Genomic DNA, 22,588 nt, shown 5'->3' with positions numbered 1-22,588 from the left:
GCCTAAATTCTGCATCAGCCTACCCAGGTGACTCTGTGCGATGAGCTGGCGGTACAGCTAGTACGGCCGGCCCAAATCGTCAACATATTGGACTCCCACGTCGACAACGTCGTCGAGGTGTGCGAGGATGCGGTGCTCGCAGGCATCACGTTATCGCTTAGATATCAGTCCCTGCTCGCCGAGGTGTCATCCGCAGAAGCGATTTCCGCTATTAGTCTTGCGGGTGGCGTACTGAACGGTCTTACGGACAAGACTTTAGTTCTCTTGACCGGCAGCAACCTGAGCTCCCACAATGTGGCTTGTGCTCTTGTAGCCCAGGTCGCAGATCCAATTGCTCGACAGCAGCTTGGCCTTCGAGAAATCACCAATCCTTCCAATCGCAATGGATCCTTAGACAAGCTTGTTAGGGAGGCTCCGATCGCGGGGCTCTCGACATCAGGTGGAAGAGCAGAAGCCTTGATAAACAATGGGACCGACGTCTCACTCACGACACCCAACGTTTCGCCGGAAGACGTGAGGGATGGCCTATGTGACGGCCTCAGCGAAAGAATCGTAAACATTGCAAGACCTCGTCAGCCATAATCGCCAGCTATCCAGTCAACTCAAGCTACATACACGTCGACAGCTTTAGCGAGGACTTGAGCATTGATAGATATTTAATGTTGTTTCAATGGATGCTATACGACTAAGATTTATTGGATGATTGACATTGAGTTAGGCAATTGTACATCCTTACAAACAGAATAAGTATTCGCGCGACTTGGAGAGACACATGAGTGCATCAGGCATCGTGAATCAGAATCGATGTTAGGAGGCGTTTGCGAACTATAGACCAATATATGTCTCTACCGCCTTTACATACAGATATTTCCGAAGGGAATCGTCTCTTTATCACTAGGCGTCGATATGTTTAAGCTGTCTATAGTGCTGGTATATATAGGTAGGTCCCTTTGATATACCAATAGAGAGGAAACATTCTTGTAGTCGAGGTCTGTGGCTAGCGTAACTTAATCGCTCCTTTTGCTCATGTAGTCTGGACCATATAGTTGAAAAACAAACGAGCAGCACTCTCGTCACAGAAGCGGACCAGGTAGGCAATCCCATCATCCCTCAGTACATCCCAGACGTTGTTGAATATCCAGTTTAGGTCGGTGGCGAGGGCCAAATTCTCCTGGTTGGCCTGAGACAGTGCTTGGTTGTTGGTCTCCAGAACGCGAGTGACAAGCCGGCGAATCTCGGTTGACGTTCCGGTCTTGGCGTTCCGGACCTGGAAGGGAAGTGTCTCGACTGCCCGGTTCTCCATGAGCTTGTAGCCGATTGAGCCGGCGTACAACTGTACGATGGACTTCATAGCAGCTTGAGCATTTTCTATGCTGCTTGCCGCGGTGAACAGCGTTTAGGGGTCCGCACGGGCATTATTGCTAATGTACCACTCGTTGGTATTGGGAACCTGGGCGAAATTTCGCAAAGTACCTGATCGGTTGCTGTAGTTTATGATGACATTTGCTTGCATGTAGTTGCCTAAACGAGTTTGGTGTGGGTTGTCAAAGTTATCGACAACAATATCGATCCACACAACTAGGCTAAGTGAGCATAGGTAAAAACAAGTCACGGCAAATAACCCTACTCACAAGAAGGGTTGCAGGTGCGATAAGCGTTGATCCTGGTCACATCGTCTGCCTGATCACCAAATTTGATCCCGTATTGGGGCTGCTGGCCCGGCGAGTCGATAACGTATTTACGTGGGTCCGGAGACGACACAAAATAACACGCTGCCATTGTTCTTGTCGATCAGATGGTAATGTAATAAGAAGCTCCTAACACAGGGAGTGAAAACGGCAAGAAACGAAACGGGCGAGGGGTCGATAGGCTTTGAGGTCCAGCGTCGTGGTAAAGGTTTATGTTTAGAGCTAGACTTTTCTACAAAAAAAAAAAAAAAGATCTGAAAGTGTACACCTTACCTGCCGAAGCGACGTCGCAATGAGACCCGGGCGTCTCCCACGCCTTGTCTCAACACTGTGGGTTGTACGATACCTCCCCTCTTAGACCCCTTAGTCGAGACCACAGAGCCAGCCTCTACCTAATCTTTTCACTCTGCCGCAAAGCTTCGGGCGACGCTACATTAGGTAGTCAATTCCCAATCCCGCCTGCGCTAGCTCCGCGACCATATACGGATATTGTAAGCAAGATAACGCCTGTGTAACCCCCACCCTCTGTGCGCGCTACTACTCGACATAAACTAGCTCTATTTTCAACCTCTACCCAAGCCCTAGCCCCTTTCCTTTCTCGCTCTTCATCCTCGCTCTACCGTCCGTCCCTCTGAATCGATCTGGGCCGTTCCGTTCCCCGCGCCTACTTGAATTTAGCGTATCATACGGGTGGCGACAGTAGTGCGGGGGCCTGAGTCAACAACGTCGATATAAGTGCGGAGTTTTTGTCACACGCCTGCCTGGCTGGTTGACCCCCAATTGGCTGGCATGCAGGCCGGGTGCGCTCCGCACCGCCCTAGGACGGCCCAGACCGCCGGGCCTAGCCACCGTCAGACGAGGGACGGAGATCGCGCTGCACGAGGCTAGCTGAAACAGGAGCGGTGAAGTTGAGAGGATTGCTTCAGCTGGTTTGGTCTGCGGTAACTTGACTGCTTCTAGTAAGTAGATCGTTCTGTATCCAATGTATAGTTGTGTACATGGGTTGCACCGTTACCAGGGGCGTATGACTCCATCACGCCGATGCTTTTCGACTGCGACGAGCTCGGGATGATTGCGAAGATGGACCCTCTATAAACTCCTACTCTGCCTGGGTTCTTCGCCCGCTGTCTCATCAACTGTTATTTCACTCATCTCCTCCGTTGACCCCAACCTAAGATATTGCTATCATGGCTGAGCCCGCAGCCCTGAGTTTGGAGCCGGCGGAGAAGAACTTCAAGGACAAGACGGGTCAAGAGAAGTTGAAGTGGCTGCAGACGCACGCGCTCGCGGCATTTCCAGACGTGCCCATCATCGAATACTGGCAACGCGGCAGAAGCCTCAACGGCTGGGTCAATCTCATCAGCAAGCTGCTGACACTCATTACCAATTCGCTCAAGAAGCGTGCAGGAAACATCGTGAAGGTGTTTGCCAAGGTCGTGCACGCCTTTAACGTGGGCCTGTGGCGCTTCTCTGACATTGTCACGGACGACACCAATGCCCTCGCCGACACGGGTGTCATTCCAGAAGACACGCCCCTGACCGAGTTGCCGCGCGTGGAAAAGGTCGGGAAGGTTGCCGATCTTTCGAACGAGTCAACGGTATCAGACACTACTATCATGGTGTGTACTTACATCTTTGCACCATCTCTCCATCCTCCTTCAATCCGTCACTCCTTGATGTTCTTTTTGTGTACCGGCGCACTAAGGAATGCATGACTGGATAGCAATACTTTGATGCAGCACTAGACTTCCTCAAGCAGGGGCTCGGCATGGTCCCCGGTTTGAAAAAATTCAACCCACGCCTGAATGCTTCCATTTCTACGGTTGTCGAAGCCTTTGTAAGCGCCGGCAAGGATTTTGCCACCGAGTGGGAGAAGCCTGACCCTCCACCTCCACACGATGGCTCAACTCCAGCCGTCATGTTTGCACAGGTTCAGCAGCTTGAGGGTCTTGGGCCTGTCCAGAATGTTATTAGCGGCGATGAAAAGGAGATTGTGGTGATTCCTCCCATCAAGGAGGTGGCGCCGGCTCAACTGCTGGCTAACTAAGCGGTTGGGACACAAGCAAGGGTCGGATATGCTTCAGAAACACCAGCTGGTACTTGATAGGAATACAATTGAAATTTAATCGCAGCTATTGTGATCTAGGTATGCGGTGCAGGGTTGTGACAATGGCAAGGGTCCCATAGGTTGATGGCGGCGAGTTAGCCAGGGGGGCTGGCATGAAGAAGCAACATAAAAAGCTGTGTTTTTGACAACAAGTTTGCATGGAATGTGTTTATGAATCAAAAGTACTTCGTATAGTTACTACAATATAATCAAGGATAATGCCGTCGTGAAAGATATGTCGACGCGGCGCTTCATGGTCATAGCTTTCAAGAAAAGTAACAGCCTTATTCAAGAGAACCACACTGCCACACGCGCCATGAACAAGTCCAGGAAGTTGGAACATCCGATGCAAAAGTTAGCATCACTTGCTACCAGCAACCGGGATCGACGCGAACCCCTTGCCTTCTACCTCGCATCCTGTTAAGCGCGCATACTGGTGCGTCTTGTCCTCGTCACCGCAGTTCGCAAGTAGCTCTCGCGCACCCAGCAGGTTATACCCATGATGCAATCCCTCGAGACCAACGTTGTTGGTGGGCGTGAGGCCGAACGGAGCCAGCTGGACTGCTGCTTGCTCGAACCTTTGCTGATCGCGCCAGACGCCTCGAAGCGCAGAGTCGTCGGCCAGAGCTTTCTTGCCATTCTCACCAGTTTCACCAAGTGTCTTCTCCGCAAGCTCGGTTGCTTCCGTTGGAAGCACGTATGGCGTAGGAAGGGGCGTCGTATCTGGCCGACGCTTGATCGTCTGAAGTAGGTCCGTTCCGGCTGTGGCGGGCAGCTTTATGATGCCATGCAGGAGCTGATTGATACGATCATGGATAGGGATCCAGTGGGCTTCGCCCAGGTGGCTATCATAAGCGTCGATCATGTCCGTCTTGACGACAGCTCCAAGCTGCTTCCACATTTCGAAGGCAGGGTTGGTGCCACTCGGAGGCTCGGAAGCCAAGGCGGGACTCGCAGACGAGGAAGGGTCAGGGAGGACACCCCGTCGCTTGTTGACAAGCAGATCAATGTCCTGGAGAGTCTGGTACCATTCCATGAAGATGACGCTGGGAAATGCCGGCTCGGCTTCGTCCCAGCGCCGACACCAGGTGAGACCGGCCCAACTTAGCGGAGGCGACTGGTCGCTGGCAGCACGCTTGATTTCGATCAACAGCTGACCCATCATATCGGCCGTGCCTTGGTCCAGCAGCGGACTCATGACGGTAAAGGTCTTTACGGTCTCGTCGTCGGCCGAGATTCCGCCCGGTGGCAGGGCAAAGGCATTGAGCTTGGTGGGCGTCACTTTGGCGACGAGATCGAGAACAGCCTTGTCAAGCGCCGGGATGCGCTCCTTCTCGAGAGTGTTCTGCAGTTGGACCATGATGTCGTCCATGCCCTTGTTGATGTCGCCGAGATGGAATGCCCGCTCAAGGAACAGCTTGGTCCCGTCTAGGGCGGCTGCCGTGACCATTTTCTGCAAAACGACGGCAAGACCCGTGTCTGCCAGGGCCTGAGGGCCGACTGGCTGTTTGGGGTCTATGCTGACGCCGACCTCGGTCAGGATATGCTTGAGCGGCTCTACCATGTTGGCGAAGCGGACGCATGTCTCACGCGCAGCGTCGGTGGCGATGACGCTGCTCTCGACCGCTGTGCAGAGCTCTGACACAGCTTGAGAGGCTTGGAAGAATCGTCGCACATCGTCGTGGACGCCACTGAGCGCAGCGTACAGAGTGACCAACACCCCCTGATTGTTGCTGTTGCCCTGCTGCTGAACCAAATCGCGGACTTCTGCACTGGTGCTGGCTACAGTCCCCGCGAGACCTTCATACACTGAGTCGAGCTTGGTGAAGAAGTTGGCTGAGTATCGCTCAGGGTGTGTTTTGTAGTCCTCGTAGATGCCGCGGCCCAGGTTTTCCATGGCTTCAAAGTTGGTGGCTGTCGTTCCAAGTCTGTGGGTGAGGAGTCGTACGAGCGATGTTATGTCATGGACGCTGCTGGAAGCTCCCAGGTGTGAGGCTAGCTGGAGTCGATCCGTTGAACAAGCCGTGCTGACCGCCTGCTGGACCTTGACGTATTCAGTCGAGACATCTGCAGCCCGCTTAAGCGCTGCGTCTCTGTCCTACTTAAATGCCTCGATCGCTGTGACGATGGCGTTGCCTACCCCGCCGATATCATCGACGACTGCGAGAACGGCAGTGGGCGCGCCGAGCGTCTCTTGCAGTAGTTTCTTCATCTGTCCCAAGTAATCTAGTGGAAGTGATATCAGCGTCTCTACCGCCGATAGCAATGGATCGATGCCGCCAAACATAGCCGTGAGGTGACCTCCAAATGCCACAGACTCCGGACTAAACGTTGCGAAGTCGTGGTCAGCTTGCTGAGCAACATCTAGAAGCCTTGCCAGGAGCTCGAGGGCCTTTTCGCATTCGGCCTGGAACTTTGCACGGCGAACGCAAAAGGCATCGAAGTGGTCCGATTTTCCGCCACTAGGAGACCCATCGTTAAAAGCTAGCGATAGCGCAATAGTTGGCTCGTCAACACCAAAGGTGGTTTGACTGATCTTGACGTTGTTGTTGTTATTGTTGCCAATGATTCCGTCGACCACGAAAGGCTTGAGCGGTGTGTCACGCGCACTCTTTTGGGCATCAAGGATCCGCGGGTGCTGAGTACGCAGAAGCATGGACACTGGTAAGTCCTTGTAGTACGCGTACCCTAGTCTTACTGGTATGCCTGTTGTGTCTTCTGCGGATGTCGCGGGACTTGCCCAGACAAGCGGCGATTGTCCCGAAGCTTCATCTGCGGCAGCTGTGCCAAAGAACGCAGTCCGTAGGGTGACATGCTGGACTTTTCGCCCGTGGACGTCTTGTTGGACCAATGCTGAAGATATTCTTGAGACATATCTGTCGAGGCGATGTTGCCGCCGGCTTATGACCTGATCCACACTGTCACTCTGAACGCCTTCGACTATCATCGGACTCTGGGTTTCATGTTCAGGGAAGGATGAAGCCATGAGCACGAGCATCGGGTTGTCGCCGCCTATAGGTTTGACCTTGACGTGCCCTGAGACGTGCGAGTTGATGACTACAGTCCGATTTGAACCCTGTCAGACCTCCTTTCATACAGAGTAGCACTTGAATTCATACGAACCTGTGTTGAGCATTTTGACTATTCCATCAGCTGGGCTCTTGCGGAATGCCTGGAAGTCGCTTGATAACTACCGGATTTGAGAAAAGTCAGCTAAAGTTCACAAACCACTACCGACAGAAGGGGGGGGGATTGTGTGTACGGACGCAACACAATGTGGCGAATGAGTTGACTAACCTTTTGCACTTGCTCAACACAATCAAACTTTTGCAGTTCGCCGTCTAATGGACCAAGTATGTTGTTGAATGCAGCATTCATTGCTTGGTCCAAGTATTTCCTGACAGAGTCGATACCCAGCACCTTGTTCAGTTGCTCTGCGATGCTGTCGACGAGTGCGCCGAGGCCTAAAGAATTCATGATGAAATCCATGACGGGTTTGAAGATCGAATTGACCAGGAACCCAATGCACTCCTAAAAGATCGGGCGCTCCTGTCAGCCATGGACTGTAGCCCTCAAGAACATGATGAATAAACTCCTAGCTGCAACTTACCAAGACCCACATAACGGGAGCAAGGGCACTCTCGACAGCCTCAATGACCCCCGACACACCGCCGAGTGCATTTGCAACTGGTTCGAACTTGTCCATAAGCTCTCTGATGCCCAGACTTTCCTTTCAAGACATATCTTCAGTACAGGACTCTGGTATGTAGGCTTGTGGTGCTATTCGTCGGACTTACAAAGCTGCCTACGAGTTTGACAAACTGTTCGAGAGCATTTCGAGCAAACTCCGTGACGGGGTGGACGGCATTCTTGATGGCTCTAACAAACATCCAATATTAAGTGCCATTCCATGGGGGCTCACGGGTTACGTACTCGAATCCTTGCCGTGGCCCGCTGGCCAAACCCTCCAGACCAGAAAGAACCGAGGCTCCTAATGCTTGGTCACCCAAAACGTCCTTCAGCATATCAAACACTTCGACAACAATCACAAAGGCACGCTTCATAAAGTCGACAGAGTTGGCCCATCCGGGAATGTTGCCAGTCAGGCTCTCAATCTTTTCCAGGACAGTTTTGACGCCCTTTTTGGCCTTGTCCTTAAAGTCCGTTTTGATCTGTGGCGAGTTCACGATTCAGTTTGAGCGTTTCTGGGCGCAGTGTATTCGGCCATCTCGGTGACCGGCGGAGGAAAATTGATAGGAGACCTACCTTATGCGCGATTGACTTGACCTCGCCCAATGCTTTTCGCAGTATGCCAGTGATTCTGAGATTCTTGATGAGTTCAACGATGGCCGACAGGATGGTGCTAATAGGCAGCGGGGCGGCTCGAGCAAACCTCCCGCCGATCCTAAGGGCGGTGTCGATAAACTTTAGGATCTTGTCGACGGCGGTCGTGAGCTTGTCGGCACGGCCGAGGTAGTCATCAAGAGTATCGAGAACTCCCGCCAGCTCGCTGATGGGGCGGTGGACATGCTCGGCGAGAAATATTTCCGTGACTTTGAGGTCCTTGCTGACTTCGGTCAGGATAATGACCGCCTTTGCCGACTCGACCGAGTCCGACCCAGTCATGTCGTCTTTTTCGATCTCTTGATACCGCTTTACCTTACCGTCGCTTCTATCACCGTGTCAAGCTTTCGGTATTTGGCTAGTGTTAACCCTGAAATCGTGTCCAAAGAGATAGCAGTGTGATGGTTACTCACTGCGAACGAATCGAAAGACTGTTCTGCTTAACTACGACTCTCCACAACAAGCGCAAATACAAAAAATCATCCGTTGTTTAGCTTATAGACGTCGCTTGCAGAGCTTTGGCAGTACTGTTCATGGCAAGCAAGTACTGCAAAGTACTACCAAGTCGACAGTAGCTGCCCCGATTGGGCCATGACAGTGGCGGATGCAAGTACTATTGATCTAGGTGGAGACCATGACCGTCTAGACTCCTGCAAGGCGAATGCAAGGGACCTCTAGCCTAATGCCACAATGGATGAACAAGTCTAGAACCCTTCGTCTGAGGCATTATTACTTCAGACGAGCTGGGAAGGTGTTTGTGGCTGGCTGATTTTCTCATGTGGGATCCACTCACCGCCACTTGTTCACAATTCGCAGTTTGTGCTACACATCCACATCTCTGTAGGGTATTCCGCTCTGCCTCTACTTCTTACTATAAATGACGTTGATGCCGTTGTAAACTACAAACAATCGGACGTGCCCAATCAAGGCCAGACGTGCATGGCGTCAACAAACGTACGCCTCCGCCACGCCTGCGAGAAGGAGCAATTGGTGGATCTCCATTGGGGAAGTTGGAAGGGGATCGGAGTTTCCCAATTGGGAGAAGAGGAGAGATGACAACCACTAGCTGTGCATACCCCATAGCCAACGTCGAGAACGTACGGAGTAGACAAAACAACAATCATCGTATTTTGCCCGTTTGACCCTTGTTTCAACCCCAACTGTGCGGGCCCAATTCTACGCCAAGGTTCAATTGCAATGCCACGTGTAATGTTCTTTCTTGTCGGACGGCAGCACTATTGGCGCCGTCTGTCGTCGACAAGACAAGTGCACCTCATTATGGATGCATGCGGGGCACATGAACCTTAACCGATGAGCGGTTGTACTTGATGTACTGGAGAGAAGTAAGACATCTGCATTTTAGTTATGTTCAGCTGGCTGGTGGGCAACTTGGACGGCTGCATTTGTCGTCTGCAGCCGTGTCTCAGATAGGCAACCCTCACGCAGCAGCTGTATCAAGCATTTGGGGCCAGCTGAAAAAGTAAAAGTTTGCGGTCACCTAGAGGAATGTGTTGTTTGAGTAGTTTGTTAGCTGAGCGAGAGTCTGGGATGCCAGCTGCAGATTCTACGCAACAAGGAATAGATGCAAATGAGTTGGGTATGCGGCCTTTACTAGCTGAAGAGAGTGTATCTGAGCCTTGGTACCTGAGATCCCCTAGAACTTTCAGTGTCTGCTGTTCTCAGCGTCTGTACCTTTTGAGCATCTTGGCTTTGCACTCTGCTTAGCGTGATTGCATGCCCCCTTAATATTAGTTGAAGAATAAGGTACATCTAATAAGTTCTAAACTTAAATCATGCCCTACTACAGTGCATTTGCAGAAACAAGTCATAAGTTTTGCAGTAGTTCAATATTCACTCTTGCCATGGACTTGGTTATAATAGATTAGAAGTGAGTAGCGACAAATTGTCCAGCTATATCCATTGATTATTACTAGAAGCTACTCAATAGTTTATGAAAGATATCTTTTGGCATTGATCTTTGCCTTATCCACTGCATCTAGATTGTGACATTAATCCTGTTAACAAGATTGTTTACCGACCGGAAGAACTCAACCACGCCCATAGACCACCATGTTCGCTTGGTCCAGCCCTCATTAACGGGCAGCCTCTCGTCCTCAAAGAGGGCCCGAACATACTTCACAGGGATAGTCTGGCCGTCACCAAAGCATCCCATCATGAGCGCAATCTGACCGCAGTTGACCTGGTGCTGGGCAGGGCCGTACACGAGGTCCGGATTATCGTTGAGCTGCTGCTTGATCCTTGCCCTGATGAACCTGGCTAGGTCATCGATGGTGAGGGTCTCACCGTCGAGAGAGCACTTGAGCATGTCCTGGATCAGATCTTCCTGCGGCTTGTTGTTGCCCTGTTTTTGAGCGTAGTCGCGGCGCGAGAGAGAAATGTCGTGCTCAATCGCACCGTGGGAGGCGAGATTCTCAAGGTTGAGATATTTCTTGCCTCTTTGGTCGTACTGCTGCGGCTTCCAGCAGCCAAAGTAAGAGAAGAAGGAGTAAGGGTTCATGAGAAGGCCCCAGAACTTCTGCCATGCGCTGACAGGAGGCAGGAGGTAGGCCTTGTCCGGGTTGTGGTACTCGAAGTAGGTTGGGACGGCAAAAATGGAGCCGAGCAAGGGACTCATTCCCACTTGTCGCATCGCCACGGTCAGATCGGCCATATAGATATTCTTGCCGTCGCGCTCGAGATAGCCGTGGTTCGAGAGCGCGTTGACTACTGGGCAGGGGCTGCGGCTGGCGCTGTCTGGGCTGCGAACATATTTGCCAACCGGGAGAGAGGGAGGCATTGCGATTGTGGGAGAGGGAAGAATCAGAATGTGATTTGACAAGACCAGGTAGAGAAACAAATGATCACAGAAGCTAGTGAGTTGGCAGAAACTGCGATAGAGCGATGTTGGGAAACGACCTTCTCAAGACGGGGGGGGAGGGTTTCCTGTGGTACAAGTACAGAAGCGATCTCGTAACGCGCCGTGGGGTAAGGGACTAGCGAGGAGCACACGCTTGAGCTAGTACTGGGACGCTTTCTCACGTGGGCATTTCGGCAAGACCCTTTCCTGTTAGCACTTCTACTACTCAACTGGGCTAATATTATCTTGGCAACGTTGACTCAGTACTATTGAACAAAATTTTGGATGGCATTTGCCACGAGAGTATCACTGGCGTTGCTGGCATGCGTGATTTGGGAAAGTGGCATGGAACAGAATTCCGTGTTGGAGTTATCACATGGCAGCCCAGGCGGGAAGCCCGCTTTCGGCGGAACCCCCGTGTTGTTTTTGGGAAGGGCCCCGAAACTAGCTCACCAGCGGTCCGTCGATGGTCTGAGTTTGAGACAGCTTTTGGAGAAGCTCTCAGAATTCAAGACATACTCGGTCCTTATGCTTCAACTGCAGTTGTGGCAGCTGGAAATCTGCATTAGGAAGAGGCTGGCTGGAGTATGCATGCAGTCGGGCAATACACGACAAGAATTTCAGCCGGCCGCCAGGTTCCACATGTGCTCAGCTTTGAACTCTAATAGCTACAGAGTCATGGTCGAGATATGTGCTGAGGGCTTTTCACTTCAGCTAGCTTCAGCTATCTACGATTACTGGATTGCAACTCGAATTAACCCTCTCAATGCTGCCCATTTCCACGATCTGAAATTACAGAGACCTAAAGGCGACTATTGATCCAGGATGAAAGCGTCGGCCAGGGTTCTGAGCCCAGCACAAGCTCAAACTCAAACCTTGTACGTAGCTATGTCCCGGAAGGTAATGTGTGCCGAAGTACAGGCATTCCCGGTGAGATTGTAATTTCACTTGCAAGCGGGCTGGCGGAGAGTCAGTCAAGGGGCCCAGCCAAGGACGTACTCCCGCTGTGTCCTTTGCTTGACGTGACGACGGTATTAATGTCGCTCGCCCCCGTAACCGATCATCGAGTATAATTTACTTCCCAGTCCACGTAATACGTAATATCCTGGACTCAACGAGTTAGAGTTCTGGTCATCTAAGGCTTAACCAGTTGTTGTCTTCATTATCTCATCATTCCTTCACATTACCGGAGTTCGCCGGAACATCTTGCCCAGCATGGCGACACGACCAACTGCAGAGACCCCGTCAAGGGAGGACCAACTCATGGAGCTTACCCTGCAGTTGAGGAACAGCGAGAATGCAAAAAAGTATGCCCAGTTCCACGGCGACAGTCTGATCTCTGTAAGTCCTGCACCGTGTGTGTCTGTATGTGTCCTGGCTGACATCCTTTTGCAGAACAAAATCCCGGACAAGGTCGGACTGCTTGGAGATCTCACGGCAGCACTCGCTCCCAGCAACTGGGGTGCTTGGGGTGACATTGCCGGAAGTTTGCTTCCAGCCTTGCTTACAGGCAAACCTGTTGATGTAAGTTCTCTCTTGGTTTTCGCAGCGTGTCTCACTAACGATGTGCCTAGGAGCCTGGACTTGCCCAGGTTGCTGGTAGCCTATCGAACGATAGCACTAATCGTGAAAGGCTGATTAATGATCAAGTGCGTAAAAAGTACGACAAAATGCTGCATCGTGAGTACATTGATATAACCTGCCAATCCCAAGACATGAAAACGTTTGGCCTTCTGCTCGTGCCGATCTTCCGCTGACGTTATCGTCATCAGCTCCTCTCACGTACTTGGGTGACGCCTTCCAGTACAGAACTGCCGATGGGTCCTTCAACTCAGCCCTGAACCCGCACCTCGGGCAGGCTGGTGCTCCCTACGCAAAGACGGTGCCATCCAAAACGGCTCCGCTCGGCGCGTTGCCTGACCCCGAAGTTTTGTTTGATCGGCTGATGGCTCGCGAAGCCGGGGGCCGCCAGAGTCAGTCTGGACTATCATCAATGCTCTTGTACCACGCCACCATCATCATCCATGACATCTTCCGTACCAACGACGATGACAAGAACATCTCAGACTCCTCTTCGTATCTGGACCTCTCGCCTCTCTATGGCTACAACGAAGGCATGGTGCGAAAAGTCCGCGACGACAAGTACAAGCTGGGTCTGCTCAAGCCCGACACCTTCGCTGAGGACCGTCTACTTAGGCAGCCTCCTGGAGTGTGTATTATGCTAGTCATGTACAACCGATATCACAACTATGCTGCCAGACAGCTTCTCCGGATCAACGAGAACGGCCGCTTCAGCCTGCCAGAAATGTACAGCGGCACGCGATTAGTCGCGTTAATCAAAGAACACCTCCCCGATCGGGATGACCAAGGCGTCAAGATACCACTCGACTCGAAGGTGAAACTGCTCTGCAATCAGTATGAGGACTTGTGGGGCAAAGTCCGCGCCGCGAGGCCTCCGGATGCCCCCGATGCCCCAAAGAAACAGGACTCCGAGACACCGGAACAGACGGCTGTGCGGGAAGCAGCTGAAAAGAAGAGGAAAGCTGCTCTTGATCTGATCACGGCCTTCGAGTCTGAGCTGTTGTACACGAAGTTTGCGGACGTGGAACGCCAGCTAAAGCAGAAGCTGAAGGAGAAGGGCAACAAGCTGGAACGTGAGTCACCAGCTCTCTTAAAGTCCTTCGAGAAGAAGTGTAAAGACTTCAAGATGGCTTGGCAGGCTGCGTGGGACAAGCAGGACGACGATCTCTTCAACACTGCCCGCCTCATCACGCAGGGCATGTATGTCAACATCAGCATCCACGACTACCTCCGTACCTTGATGGGTTTCCACCAGTTCGACACGAACTTTACCCTCGATCCGAGGAAGGACTTTGACCAAAAGAAGACCACTCGAGGCATTGGTAACCAGGTCACTGTCGAGTTCAACCTACTCTACCGCTTCCACTGCGCCATCTCGCTTCGTGACGAGAAGTACACAGAGGAGTATATGAAGACCAAACTCGGCATCGAGCACCCCGAACACCTCTCTCTGCCCGAATTTCTCAAAGTTATGTCCTATGAGAAACAGAAGGGCACCAAGGTCGTGGAGCCATGGGAAGTCACCTTCGGCGTCCCGGACCTTCCTGCCCCGAAAACAACTCCCGGTTCGGAAGACGGGCAAAGCACGGAACGGAGCAGGAATAACTCAGACAGTGGCATCTCCTTGGGCAGCACCGGTGAAGACGTCGAAATCACCAAGGCCAAGGCCCCGGCCGTCGCCACTCCCTCTGTCGCGAACTCCAAGCACTTTGAACGCAACGAGATCACAAACCTCTTTGATGACGAGCAGATGCTCAATGAGTTGACTGCGGCCATGGACGAGCCTCTATCGAACTTTGGCCCGCGGAACGTGCCCAAGTGTCTCAAGCCTGTCGAGATGATGGGCATCATGCAGGCTCGCAAGTGGGAGGTCGGAACACTGAACGATTTCCGTCGCTTTTTCGATCTGCCAGTCCACACCACGTTCGAGAGCGTCTCTGCAAACCCGGACATCCAGAATACCCTACGCGATCTCTATGAGTCGCCCGATAAAATTGAATTGTACCCAGGCATCTTCTGCGAGGGCGACGCCAAGATGAGTCTGGACCCAGGGCCAGCAGAGTCAACCTCCGCGCTGTGGGCAGCCATCTTCTCTGATGCCATCACGTTGGTGAGGTCTGATCGGTTCTATACCGTCGACTGGAACACCCAAAGTCTGACGGCCTGGGGGATGAAAGAAGTCACACCCGACAACAAGGTGTGTAAGAGCTCCGTCTTCCACCGGCTCATACAGCGCGCCTTTCCAGGGTGGCTGCCTCGTGATAGTCTGAGGTGGTTTTCCCCATTTTATACAGCCAAGCAGAACGCCATCTACGCCGAGCAGCAAGGCTATGCCAGTCAATTTAAGGAGACGGCCAAACTCGAGCTCAGGCCATACTTCGACCGCGCAAAAGCTGCTGCGCGCATTGTCGCATGCCCGCCAGAGAAACCCCACAAGCCATGCTATTTGGACAACTTTGAAGACATTAAGGTAGTTCTCAAAGATCAGAGTGATCACTTCACCAATCCGGTGTTCAGCTACAAGGCGAACTTGCCTCGTGGGCTCAGAGAAGTGCTTGATTGGGAGACAGCGAGGCCAGTCAAGTTTGACCCAAATATTCTGAAGAAGCATGTCAAGAGTGTTGAGAAGGACCTCAAGACATACCTCTTGGAGCTGATGACATCTATCATCAAGCGCGAATCGGTCTCCATCACCAAGGCCGAGTTTCAAATCGACGCAACCAGAGAGTAAGTACTAAATCTTTTCGATATTGGAAATGTCCCTTTCAGCTGGAAAATTATTAACACTCTCATCCTCCACTCACAGCTTCGCTATTCCCGTTGTGACCCGCTACATGGCGGCATTTCTCGGCTTTAGCCACAAACTGCGCGAGGTTCCCGCTACTTGTACCGTCTCAGATAAGCGCACGCAGACCGCACACCACGGAACGTACACAGAAAACGAGATCTACCAGCACATTACCAACTGCCAAGTCTTCCTAGCCTACAATACCGACGAGACGAAGTGGATGGCGCGCCGAAAGGCGTTTCAGAAGTCGGTGGAAACATTGATCGAACTTGCTAGACAAGGCACGATCTGGGAGGCCAAGCAGATTTTTGGCTTGTCCAACATGCTGTATGGCAGGGAGGAGACGAACCCAATGCACCAGATGGGTGTGTTTGTGGCAAAGCAGATACTCAAGCATGAGCCGGATCAGACCAGAGCTGCGGCGATCTTGCTGTTGATCTCTTTGGACTTTACATACAATGCTGTCGTTTCAGTAAGTTCCGACCCCCTGGCCCTTTGAACGTCTGAAATGATGGATCGATGCTTCCGGAAGTCAATATCAGTAACAGGAGTTGAGCTGACCAATATCTTTCATCGTAGTTCACTGCTACGCTTGACGGCTTCATGGAAGACCTCTATCAAGTTGCCAACGGCGATAACATGGAAGCCGAACCGAAATGGCTCGCCCTCCAGCGTGCCGCATTGGTCGATGAGGACAACATTGTTGAAAAGATGGTGCTAGACATGGCACGCGCCAAGGTGAACTTGCCCATCGTGCGCAAGGTGCTCAAGGAGGGGCAATTCAAATTCGTTGGCGTGCCGTACAAGGGCAAGTCCACAACGCTCAAGGAGGGACAGCATGTTGTACTGGATCTGGTAAGTTTGCTTTTTCACCTGGCTGGCGCGGGTAGCAAAACCTCACTTGGAGTATTTACTGACACCTCTGTTCCTAGGCTCCTGCCACCGCTAGCGCCGTGGAAGCGCAAGACACTAGCAGACTCAAATTCCTGACCCTGCAGCTCTCGATTGCCGACAAGTACGCGGTCTTTAGCCCGCGCGACTTCATCCCGCTCAGCCAAGCGCAAATGATCAAGTTCATCGCCCTGACGCGCAACACCCGCCGTGGTCCCGCGGCCCAGGGCGAACTTAAGCGCGTGCACCTCGAGGCCACCGCGGAAGGCTACGCGAATTACATGGCGCCCGAACGCGTGGAGTGGATCAAGGAACAAGTTGACAAGTTGGAGGACCAGACGGAGGCGTCCAGGATCTTCAATGACAAGATCTTCGTGGCCGGGTTTGACACGTTCTTGACCCCTTCGTGGGACGAGTATGTCCCTTTCCCGATGACGTGGAAGATCCGCTTTGACGGGTTCGGGAAAAGCGACTACATCAACCAGGAGTGTAAGAATGTGAAGTATGGCCAGGTCCGCACGGTCGGCAAGGGCCTGCCAGACTTCTGTCCGCCTTGGTATCAGCCCAAGGGCCCGAGCTCGACTGGTGGCACTTTTGCCATAGTCAAGTGTGTGTGCGCGGATGGTGCTGCAAGCGGTTGTAGTTGTAGTAGCGGCAAGGCTGGGCGTAGAGAGAGGGCTCCGAAGCCGATGGCCATGTCATCGGGGTGCAAGGTTGGGCCCTAGATGTATGTGATCTAAGTTCACTAAAGTGAAGGGCAGCAGACGGAGGGGATATTACTAATCTAACGGAGATGAATCAGTGTAGTCTAATTGGCCTAATCCATTCACTGTATCTACTTTCCTATGGATACTCCGGCCTGCCAATCGGCATTCCAACAAAGACCTCTAGCAGATTGCAGCATTATGTTCTCATAGTTCAGCAGTACATCAAAGTCGCCTCCAGCTGCGATTTGTTAAATGTGTTAAATACTCTTGTCTTTCTCAAACCACAAGTGATATCAGAGTAACGCATATTGTAGTTCGCTGAGATTATATAGCCTACTATAAGAGATGCAATAGTTTACCCTTTCGAATTCGGCGAGTGCCTCTTTATCGTCCCGTGCATCATTTCACTGCAATGTCTTTCTTACGGAACTTAAAACTCAGCAACACCGCAATACACCCCCTTCAGCCAACGTATAGTTCAGGTCAAGCCCAGATTATGCTAGGGAGACGTAGATACAAGAGACATGTACATATTCCAGATTAAGCAAACTTGATTGAGCAGCAGCTATGTCAGCTTGACTTCAACAGGCATAGGGTCTTGCAAAGAATTACCGTAGAAAAGCAATCAGTCACTAGGTTTAGTTTTCTTAGACCGTGACTTCTGTGACCACCTTGGTGATTCCGTCAGGCTCTGAGAAGGGGACCACAGGCCAGTTATGAGTCTCCGCCTCGTCGGCGCTAAAGACCTTGAAGATGATGTCTGGTGACGCCTCTACTGGAGCGGCTTGCACCATGCCTGCGGCAAGTGTTGCGGCAAGAAAAAGAAGGCGGGCGAATGAGGGCATGTTTAGGGGTTTCAACAAAACGTTTAATAATGGGTTGATGCTTTTTGCAGGGGCTAAGAAACGATGAATGCAACGATGCGCTTGTATTAGGCTAGCACCGGGGACAACTGAGGAGATATACACTTTATAACTAAAAAAAAAAGCCGGATATAGAATATGTTTAGTTCTTTTTGCCATCAAATTAGTTGCCGTCCCTATTTGGTTTGGAGGTTTAGCTCGGTCCATTATGCAGACTGATAAGAAATCTCCTTTTCATTAACCAATGGCCTAAAGAAAACTTACTCAGCCCCGCGCTGCATTTACCCACAAAAAGTGCTCACTCAGCAACACACAGCAAAAGCCTCTGCAGCAACTCAACCAGTCGTATGACAGCTTGATTTCAGAGGTAGGATTTTGACATGGGTCGTTCACTCACTAGTAATTATTTGCTCCCCTAGGCGCTAGTTGTAAAGCCGGACTCTGTGATCGCTGACTCAGACCCATGACCTTGGCAGCAGTGTGTCGGCTTTGCAGAGACTGGATTCGAGGATTTTGACATAGGATTTTCACTCCCTAGTAATCATTTGCTTCCATAGGCGCTAGTTGTAAAGCCAGACTCTGTGATCGCTGACTCAGACCCATGACCTTAGCAGCAGTGTGTCGCCTTTGCAGGGACTAGATTCGAGAAACAATAGTTATGATCAGTCCACGGTGATGCTCGGTCAAGTGAAGAGACCGTCTTTTCTGGGGCTTAAAAGCAGAAGAGTTTTGCTCTGTTGCAGTTTCATTCAGAACGCAACTGCCAGCAAAGAAACTACAATCTCAAACAAACTCTTCTGCAATCAGGCATCTTTGTTTTCACTCGACACGACACCACACGCGTTGGCTCAAACTTACGCCGTGGAACGCTGGAAAAAAGCAACACCTTGATACCTATCACCACAAGTATCAAACACGAAGATGCATCTTCCAACCATTATTGCGGCTCTGGGGCCCGCCAGCCTCATCTCGGCCTACACAACCCGTTACAGTAAGAACTACTGCGAGCAAACCCGTACCGTGGTTACAGCATACAGCAATGGCTTGAACTATTGCTACAACATCGATGGCGCAGCTTCATTGCAGTTTACCGATGTCGGCGCCCCCAATAGATGGAAGTGCATTGCCTACGCTCAATCCGGCTGCCAAGGCTCGAGACTAGAACTATTTGGCGGTGGTAGTGCGGGCACAAGTTGCGCCAACAGCCCAATCGGTTGGGTTTACTCTTACTCTTGTGTTTTAACGTAGAGGAGAGATATGGATAGAGACTTGGTAGATTTGGGTAGTGATATAGTGTCGTGTGTGGAAGAGAGTAGCAATTTCTGAATGCTAGAGACTAGAAAATAACGCTATGTCTAGAGCTTTCATCTAAATACCGCTCAGGGCTAATAATAGTACCTTGAAGGAAAGAACGTACCCTGTTCCTGTGACGAGAACGCCCCTAGACTTTGTCAGTCGGCAAAGCCGTGCCCCGACCAGCCACCCCTCTTCTCCAACTCGCAGACTAAGGGGGGTGACAGAATCCTTGCATGCTTCTATGCAAGTCATGGACATAACCTATCCAGAATGGTCTGACTGTACTTAAACAGGCCAGCCTGTCATTTCCACCTAGCCCTAGCTCTAGAACAGTTATTAGGATAGCATTAGGCCTATAAGCCTGTAGTAATCCTATCTACTCTTTAGTACAAATAGACACTCTTTTCTGCTTACTTATATATGCATATTCTGCTAGCTACCCTAACAAACTATTAGTTATAAGCCTAGTTAACTCTAGCAACTATTATCTTAATTAATTTCTTTAGCTAAGAGGTAAGGACCTATTAGTTAGATAGCATTAATTAATTAAGTGCGTTGCAACTCTTAAGACTATTTAGTCTCCTATAGCTAGCGCTAATCCTGTAGCTATAAAGGCTAGGATCTTTAGCTTTAATAGAAGCAGCAACTCTACCTCTCTATAGGCAATTAATTAATTCTAATAATATTAATATAATCCTACTAGGCTATAATTACCTCCTTCTTAACTATAGAGTTATCTAAGGTTACTTAAAAGCTTACTTCTAATGCTAACTAGATTAAATAGTATAGAAACCTTAAGCTAGTAGCTAGGATCTATAAGGTTTAGAACTATATAGATTTAGACTAACAATTAGTAAATAATAGGCCCTATCTTACTAAACTAAGCCTTAAAGCTAAAAACTTTACTAATAAACTTGCCTTAGCTAAGGCTAGGTATGTTAATTAAATAAAAGATTACAAAAGGGCTAATAAAGGCATTATTACTGTCTTCTCTTAGGTTACCTTTATAGTTAAGGCCTAGTATATTAACTACATTAGTAGTAAAGAGAGTCTTAAAGAAATAATTATTGCTCTTAGAGATAAGCTTACCTTAAATAACTACGTAAGGTAACAATTTATCTTTTGTTGCTACTAAGCTTACATAAGCTTAATTAAGCAATCTAAGCTGTCTAATTAGCTTAGTAACTACATTAACATTATAGATAAGGTTGTTAACGTTAGACTTCTAGCGCTTCTTAACCTAACTACTTAAAGTAAGAATAGGGTAGGTAGATAAGATAGGATATCTAAAATAAGGAGAAGATAAGGCAGATAAGGGTAAGTTAAAGGTGTAGGCAGAAAGTCTGTATATTGCTTGTATGCATAGTATCTTAGTTCTAAAGTAAAATAGAAGAGGGAAAACCCTTTATTTATACTCTTGCCTAAGGGATAAAATCCTAGATTATTAATACATATTATTATATGTAAAAATACGCTTATAGTATAGTGTATTTATCTGGTATGTAGGGTTAAAGTCCTTGGTATGTAGGGCTTGCCTGGAATGTTAGTACTAGTCTTTATACAGACTAGTATGTCTGTAAGTCCTTATGTACAAGATATACAGACAAATTATACACTATTCTGTAGCTAAAATTATAAGGATTCTAAATATTAAAACCGTTTACTTATATCTCTTTTAGTTATAAAGATATATGCAATTAAGCATATAGGTATTTTTATAGATAAGCTTCTTTATTCTTAGTCTTAAGTTGCTAACTTCCTTAAGGTAGTTAAGCTACTTGCTTCTAGCTACTATATAACTGCTACCTTCTCCTTTAACTAAAACAGCATAAAGAAATCTCCTAAAACAGGAGAGAAATGTGCTAAAATTTAATAAGCTAACTTCTTCTATTAATAGGTTAGGTCCTTCTATCCTAACTAGCTCTTTAGAGATGCTAAAGCATCTAGCTTTGCTACTTAGTAAGGAGAAGATAAGAAGGGTAATCTAATAGAGTTATAAGGGAAAGGAAACAAGATAATAGTTCTTAAGTATCCTGCCTGCCTTAGTCCTATAAAACACAAGGTTATTAACTACCCTTACTTTAACCTAGGGAAGAGGAAGCCTAATTACAACCTAAACTATCCTTAGAATAAGAAGGCTATTAAATAGGGTTAGGCTTAGCTTAAGAAGAACCTAAGGGCATAAGAGCAACTTAATAACGCTAAAATCTTTTTGTTAGCCTTATTAGATAAGCTAGCTACTTAATCTTCCTCTCTACTGTATAAGGAGAACTTAGGTTAAAGTTCTTCCTACTTTAACTAAGAGCAGTTAGACTCTAATAAGGATACTAAACATAGCTTTAATTCCTTATCCTTTTATGCTACCCTAAACAGCGCTTTAGCAATAAGTCTATATGCTGGTTTTCTACTTTAGAATAGTGTTATTATTAACTCTAGAACTAGATTTTACATTTGCAACAATTGCTCTAGAATAAAGGATCTAGACTTTAGCTAGTTAATAGAGTTTACTACTAGAGGAGGAAGAATAACAGCTATTGCTTATAAGACTATAAAGATCTACCCTAACTAAGGTAGTCTTAGGAAGAAAGGGTTTATTGTATAAGATGCCTAGTATTACCTAAACTACCTTATACCCCTTATTAGAGCTAAGCCCCTAAAGGAGAAAGGCCTAATCTTTATAGTTTGCTATTTAAGACTTAAGACTAGAACAGAAGAGATCCTATACTACACACCTTAGAAACATAGTTAATATCTCTTAGAGTACTACAATTATAACTTAACTATTGCTTAAGCTTTATCCTTTAACAATAATAACACCTTAACGTTAATCTTAACAAATTTAACTTCTAATAAACATGTTAGCTTTATTCTTTTAGACGCCTAGCCTGCTGTAAAGTAAGGTTAGCCTAATTCTAAAGATCCTCTTACAGCCTCTAAGGCAGAAGCTGTAATCTAGCATAAACAGCTTAGCTATCTAAGCGCTAATGCCCTTAAGTATCTCCTAAAGACTAGCTAAGGAATTAAGATTTAGGGGGTAATAACTATTAAATGTAAGGCTTGCAGCACAGGTAAGGTAATTTGCAAAATCTTAAGAAGGAAGCCTAACTACAACCTAACTGCCTTAGGAGATTATATCTCTATAGACTTCTTTACACTAAAAAGGATATATAATAGGGAGAAGATTGTCCTGCTTATATGTAATAAATAAAGTAGATTTATATAGGTTTAATTCCTTAAGTCTTATAAGGAGGGGCTTTAGGCAATTGTTTAGATAGCTATATTTCTTAAGTAATAATACTACTTTAAACTCTTAATCCTTTGCCTTAATTAGGAAACAGCTCTTTAAAATGCCTTTAATATGTAGGTAGTAGAAAACAGCAAGCTTATTAAGAGGTCTGCAGCCTATACTAAAGCTTAAAATCTAGCTGTTACAACCCATCAAACATAACAGGACCAGGGGACGCCC

The 22,588-nt window shown here is 48.8% G+C and overlaps 8 protein-coding genes across 8 annotated transcripts; 3 read left to right on the top strand and 5 right to left on the bottom strand.

The window, feature by feature from the left end:
- Positions 1–1,024: 1,024 nt before the first annotated feature.
- CDEST_00008 (uncharacterized protein) lies at positions 1,025–1,779 on the bottom strand (the record flags this gene model as incomplete). Its single annotated transcript, XM_062916167.1, has 3 exons — positions 1,025–1,373; positions 1,431–1,521; positions 1,632–1,779. The coding sequence occupies 3 exons, from the start codon at positions 1,777–1,779 to the stop codon at positions 1,025–1,027; spliced, it is 588 nt and encodes a 195-aa protein (XP_062772218.1).
- A 1,051-nt stretch (positions 1,780–2,830) lies between these two features.
- CDEST_00007 (uncharacterized protein) lies at positions 2,831–3,807 on the top strand. Its single transcript, XM_062916166.1, has 2 exons — positions 2,831–3,307; positions 3,412–3,807. The coding sequence occupies exons 1-2, from the start codon at positions 2,876–2,878 to the stop codon at positions 3,733–3,735; spliced, it is 756 nt and encodes a 251-aa protein (XP_062772217.1). The 5' UTR covers positions 2,831–2,875; the 3' UTR covers positions 3,736–3,807.
- A 349-nt stretch (positions 3,808–4,156) lies between these two features.
- CDEST_00006 (uncharacterized protein) lies at positions 4,157–7,685 on the bottom strand (the record flags this gene model as incomplete). The annotated part of the gene is made up of 6 exons (XM_062916165.1): positions 4,157–5,893; positions 5,936–6,852; positions 6,919–6,985; positions 7,093–7,326; positions 7,406–7,525; positions 7,593–7,685. The coding sequence occupies 6 exons, from the start codon at positions 7,683–7,685 to the stop codon at positions 4,157–4,159; spliced, it is 3,168 nt and encodes a 1,055-aa protein (XP_062772216.1).
- A 6-nt stretch (positions 7,686–7,691) lies between these two features.
- Positions 7,692–8,421, bottom strand: CDEST_00005 (uncharacterized protein; the record flags this gene model as incomplete). The annotated part of the gene is made up of 2 exons (XM_062916164.1): positions 7,692–7,967; positions 8,062–8,421. 2 exons carry the CDS (start codon positions 8,419–8,421, stop codon positions 7,692–7,694), a joined length of 636 nt encoding a protein of 211 aa, XP_062772215.1.
- A 1,714-nt stretch (positions 8,422–10,135) lies between these two features.
- On the bottom strand, positions 10,136–10,936 carry CDEST_00004 (Putative chloroperoxidase; the record flags this gene model as incomplete). The annotated part of the gene is made up of 1 exon (XM_062916163.1): positions 10,136–10,936. The coding sequence occupies one exon, from the start codon at positions 10,934–10,936 to the stop codon at positions 10,136–10,138; it is 801 nt and encodes a 266-aa protein (XP_062772214.1).
- A 1,275-nt stretch (positions 10,937–12,211) lies between these two features.
- CDEST_00003 (Putative hem peroxidase superfamily, hem peroxidase, animal-type) lies at positions 12,212–16,981 on the top strand (the record flags this gene model as incomplete). The annotated part of the gene is made up of 7 exons (XM_062916162.1): positions 12,212–12,337; positions 12,392–12,520; positions 12,571–12,676; positions 12,769–15,304; positions 15,384–15,837; positions 15,945–16,220; positions 16,298–16,981. 7 exons carry the CDS (start codon positions 12,212–12,214, stop codon positions 16,979–16,981), a joined length of 4,311 nt encoding a protein of 1,436 aa, XP_062772213.1.
- Positions 16,982–17,610: 629 nt separating this feature from the next.
- On the bottom strand, positions 17,611–17,808 carry CDEST_00002 (uncharacterized protein; the record flags this gene model as incomplete). Its single annotated transcript, XM_062916161.1, has 1 exon — positions 17,611–17,808. One exon carries the CDS (start codon positions 17,806–17,808, stop codon positions 17,611–17,613), a length of 198 nt encoding a protein of 65 aa, XP_062772212.1.
- A 793-nt stretch (positions 17,809–18,601) lies between these two features.
- On the top strand, positions 18,602–19,294 carry CDEST_00001 (uncharacterized protein). The gene has a single exon (XM_062916160.1). It carries the CDS (start codon positions 18,748–18,750, stop codon positions 19,072–19,074), a length of 327 nt encoding a protein of 108 aa, XP_062772211.1. The 5' UTR covers positions 18,602–18,747; the 3' UTR covers positions 19,075–19,294.
- The last annotated feature ends 3,294 nt before the right edge of the window (positions 19,295–22,588 follow it).

This window comes from Colletotrichum destructivum, chromosome 1 (assembly GCF_034447905.1).
Source record: "Colletotrichum destructivum chromosome 1, complete sequence".
NCBI lineage: Eukaryota > Fungi > Ascomycota > Sordariomycetes > Glomerellales > Glomerellaceae > Colletotrichum > Colletotrichum destructivum.
Note: the sequence above shows the minus strand (reverse complement) of the source record. Positions and strands in the feature narration are given on the sequence as shown.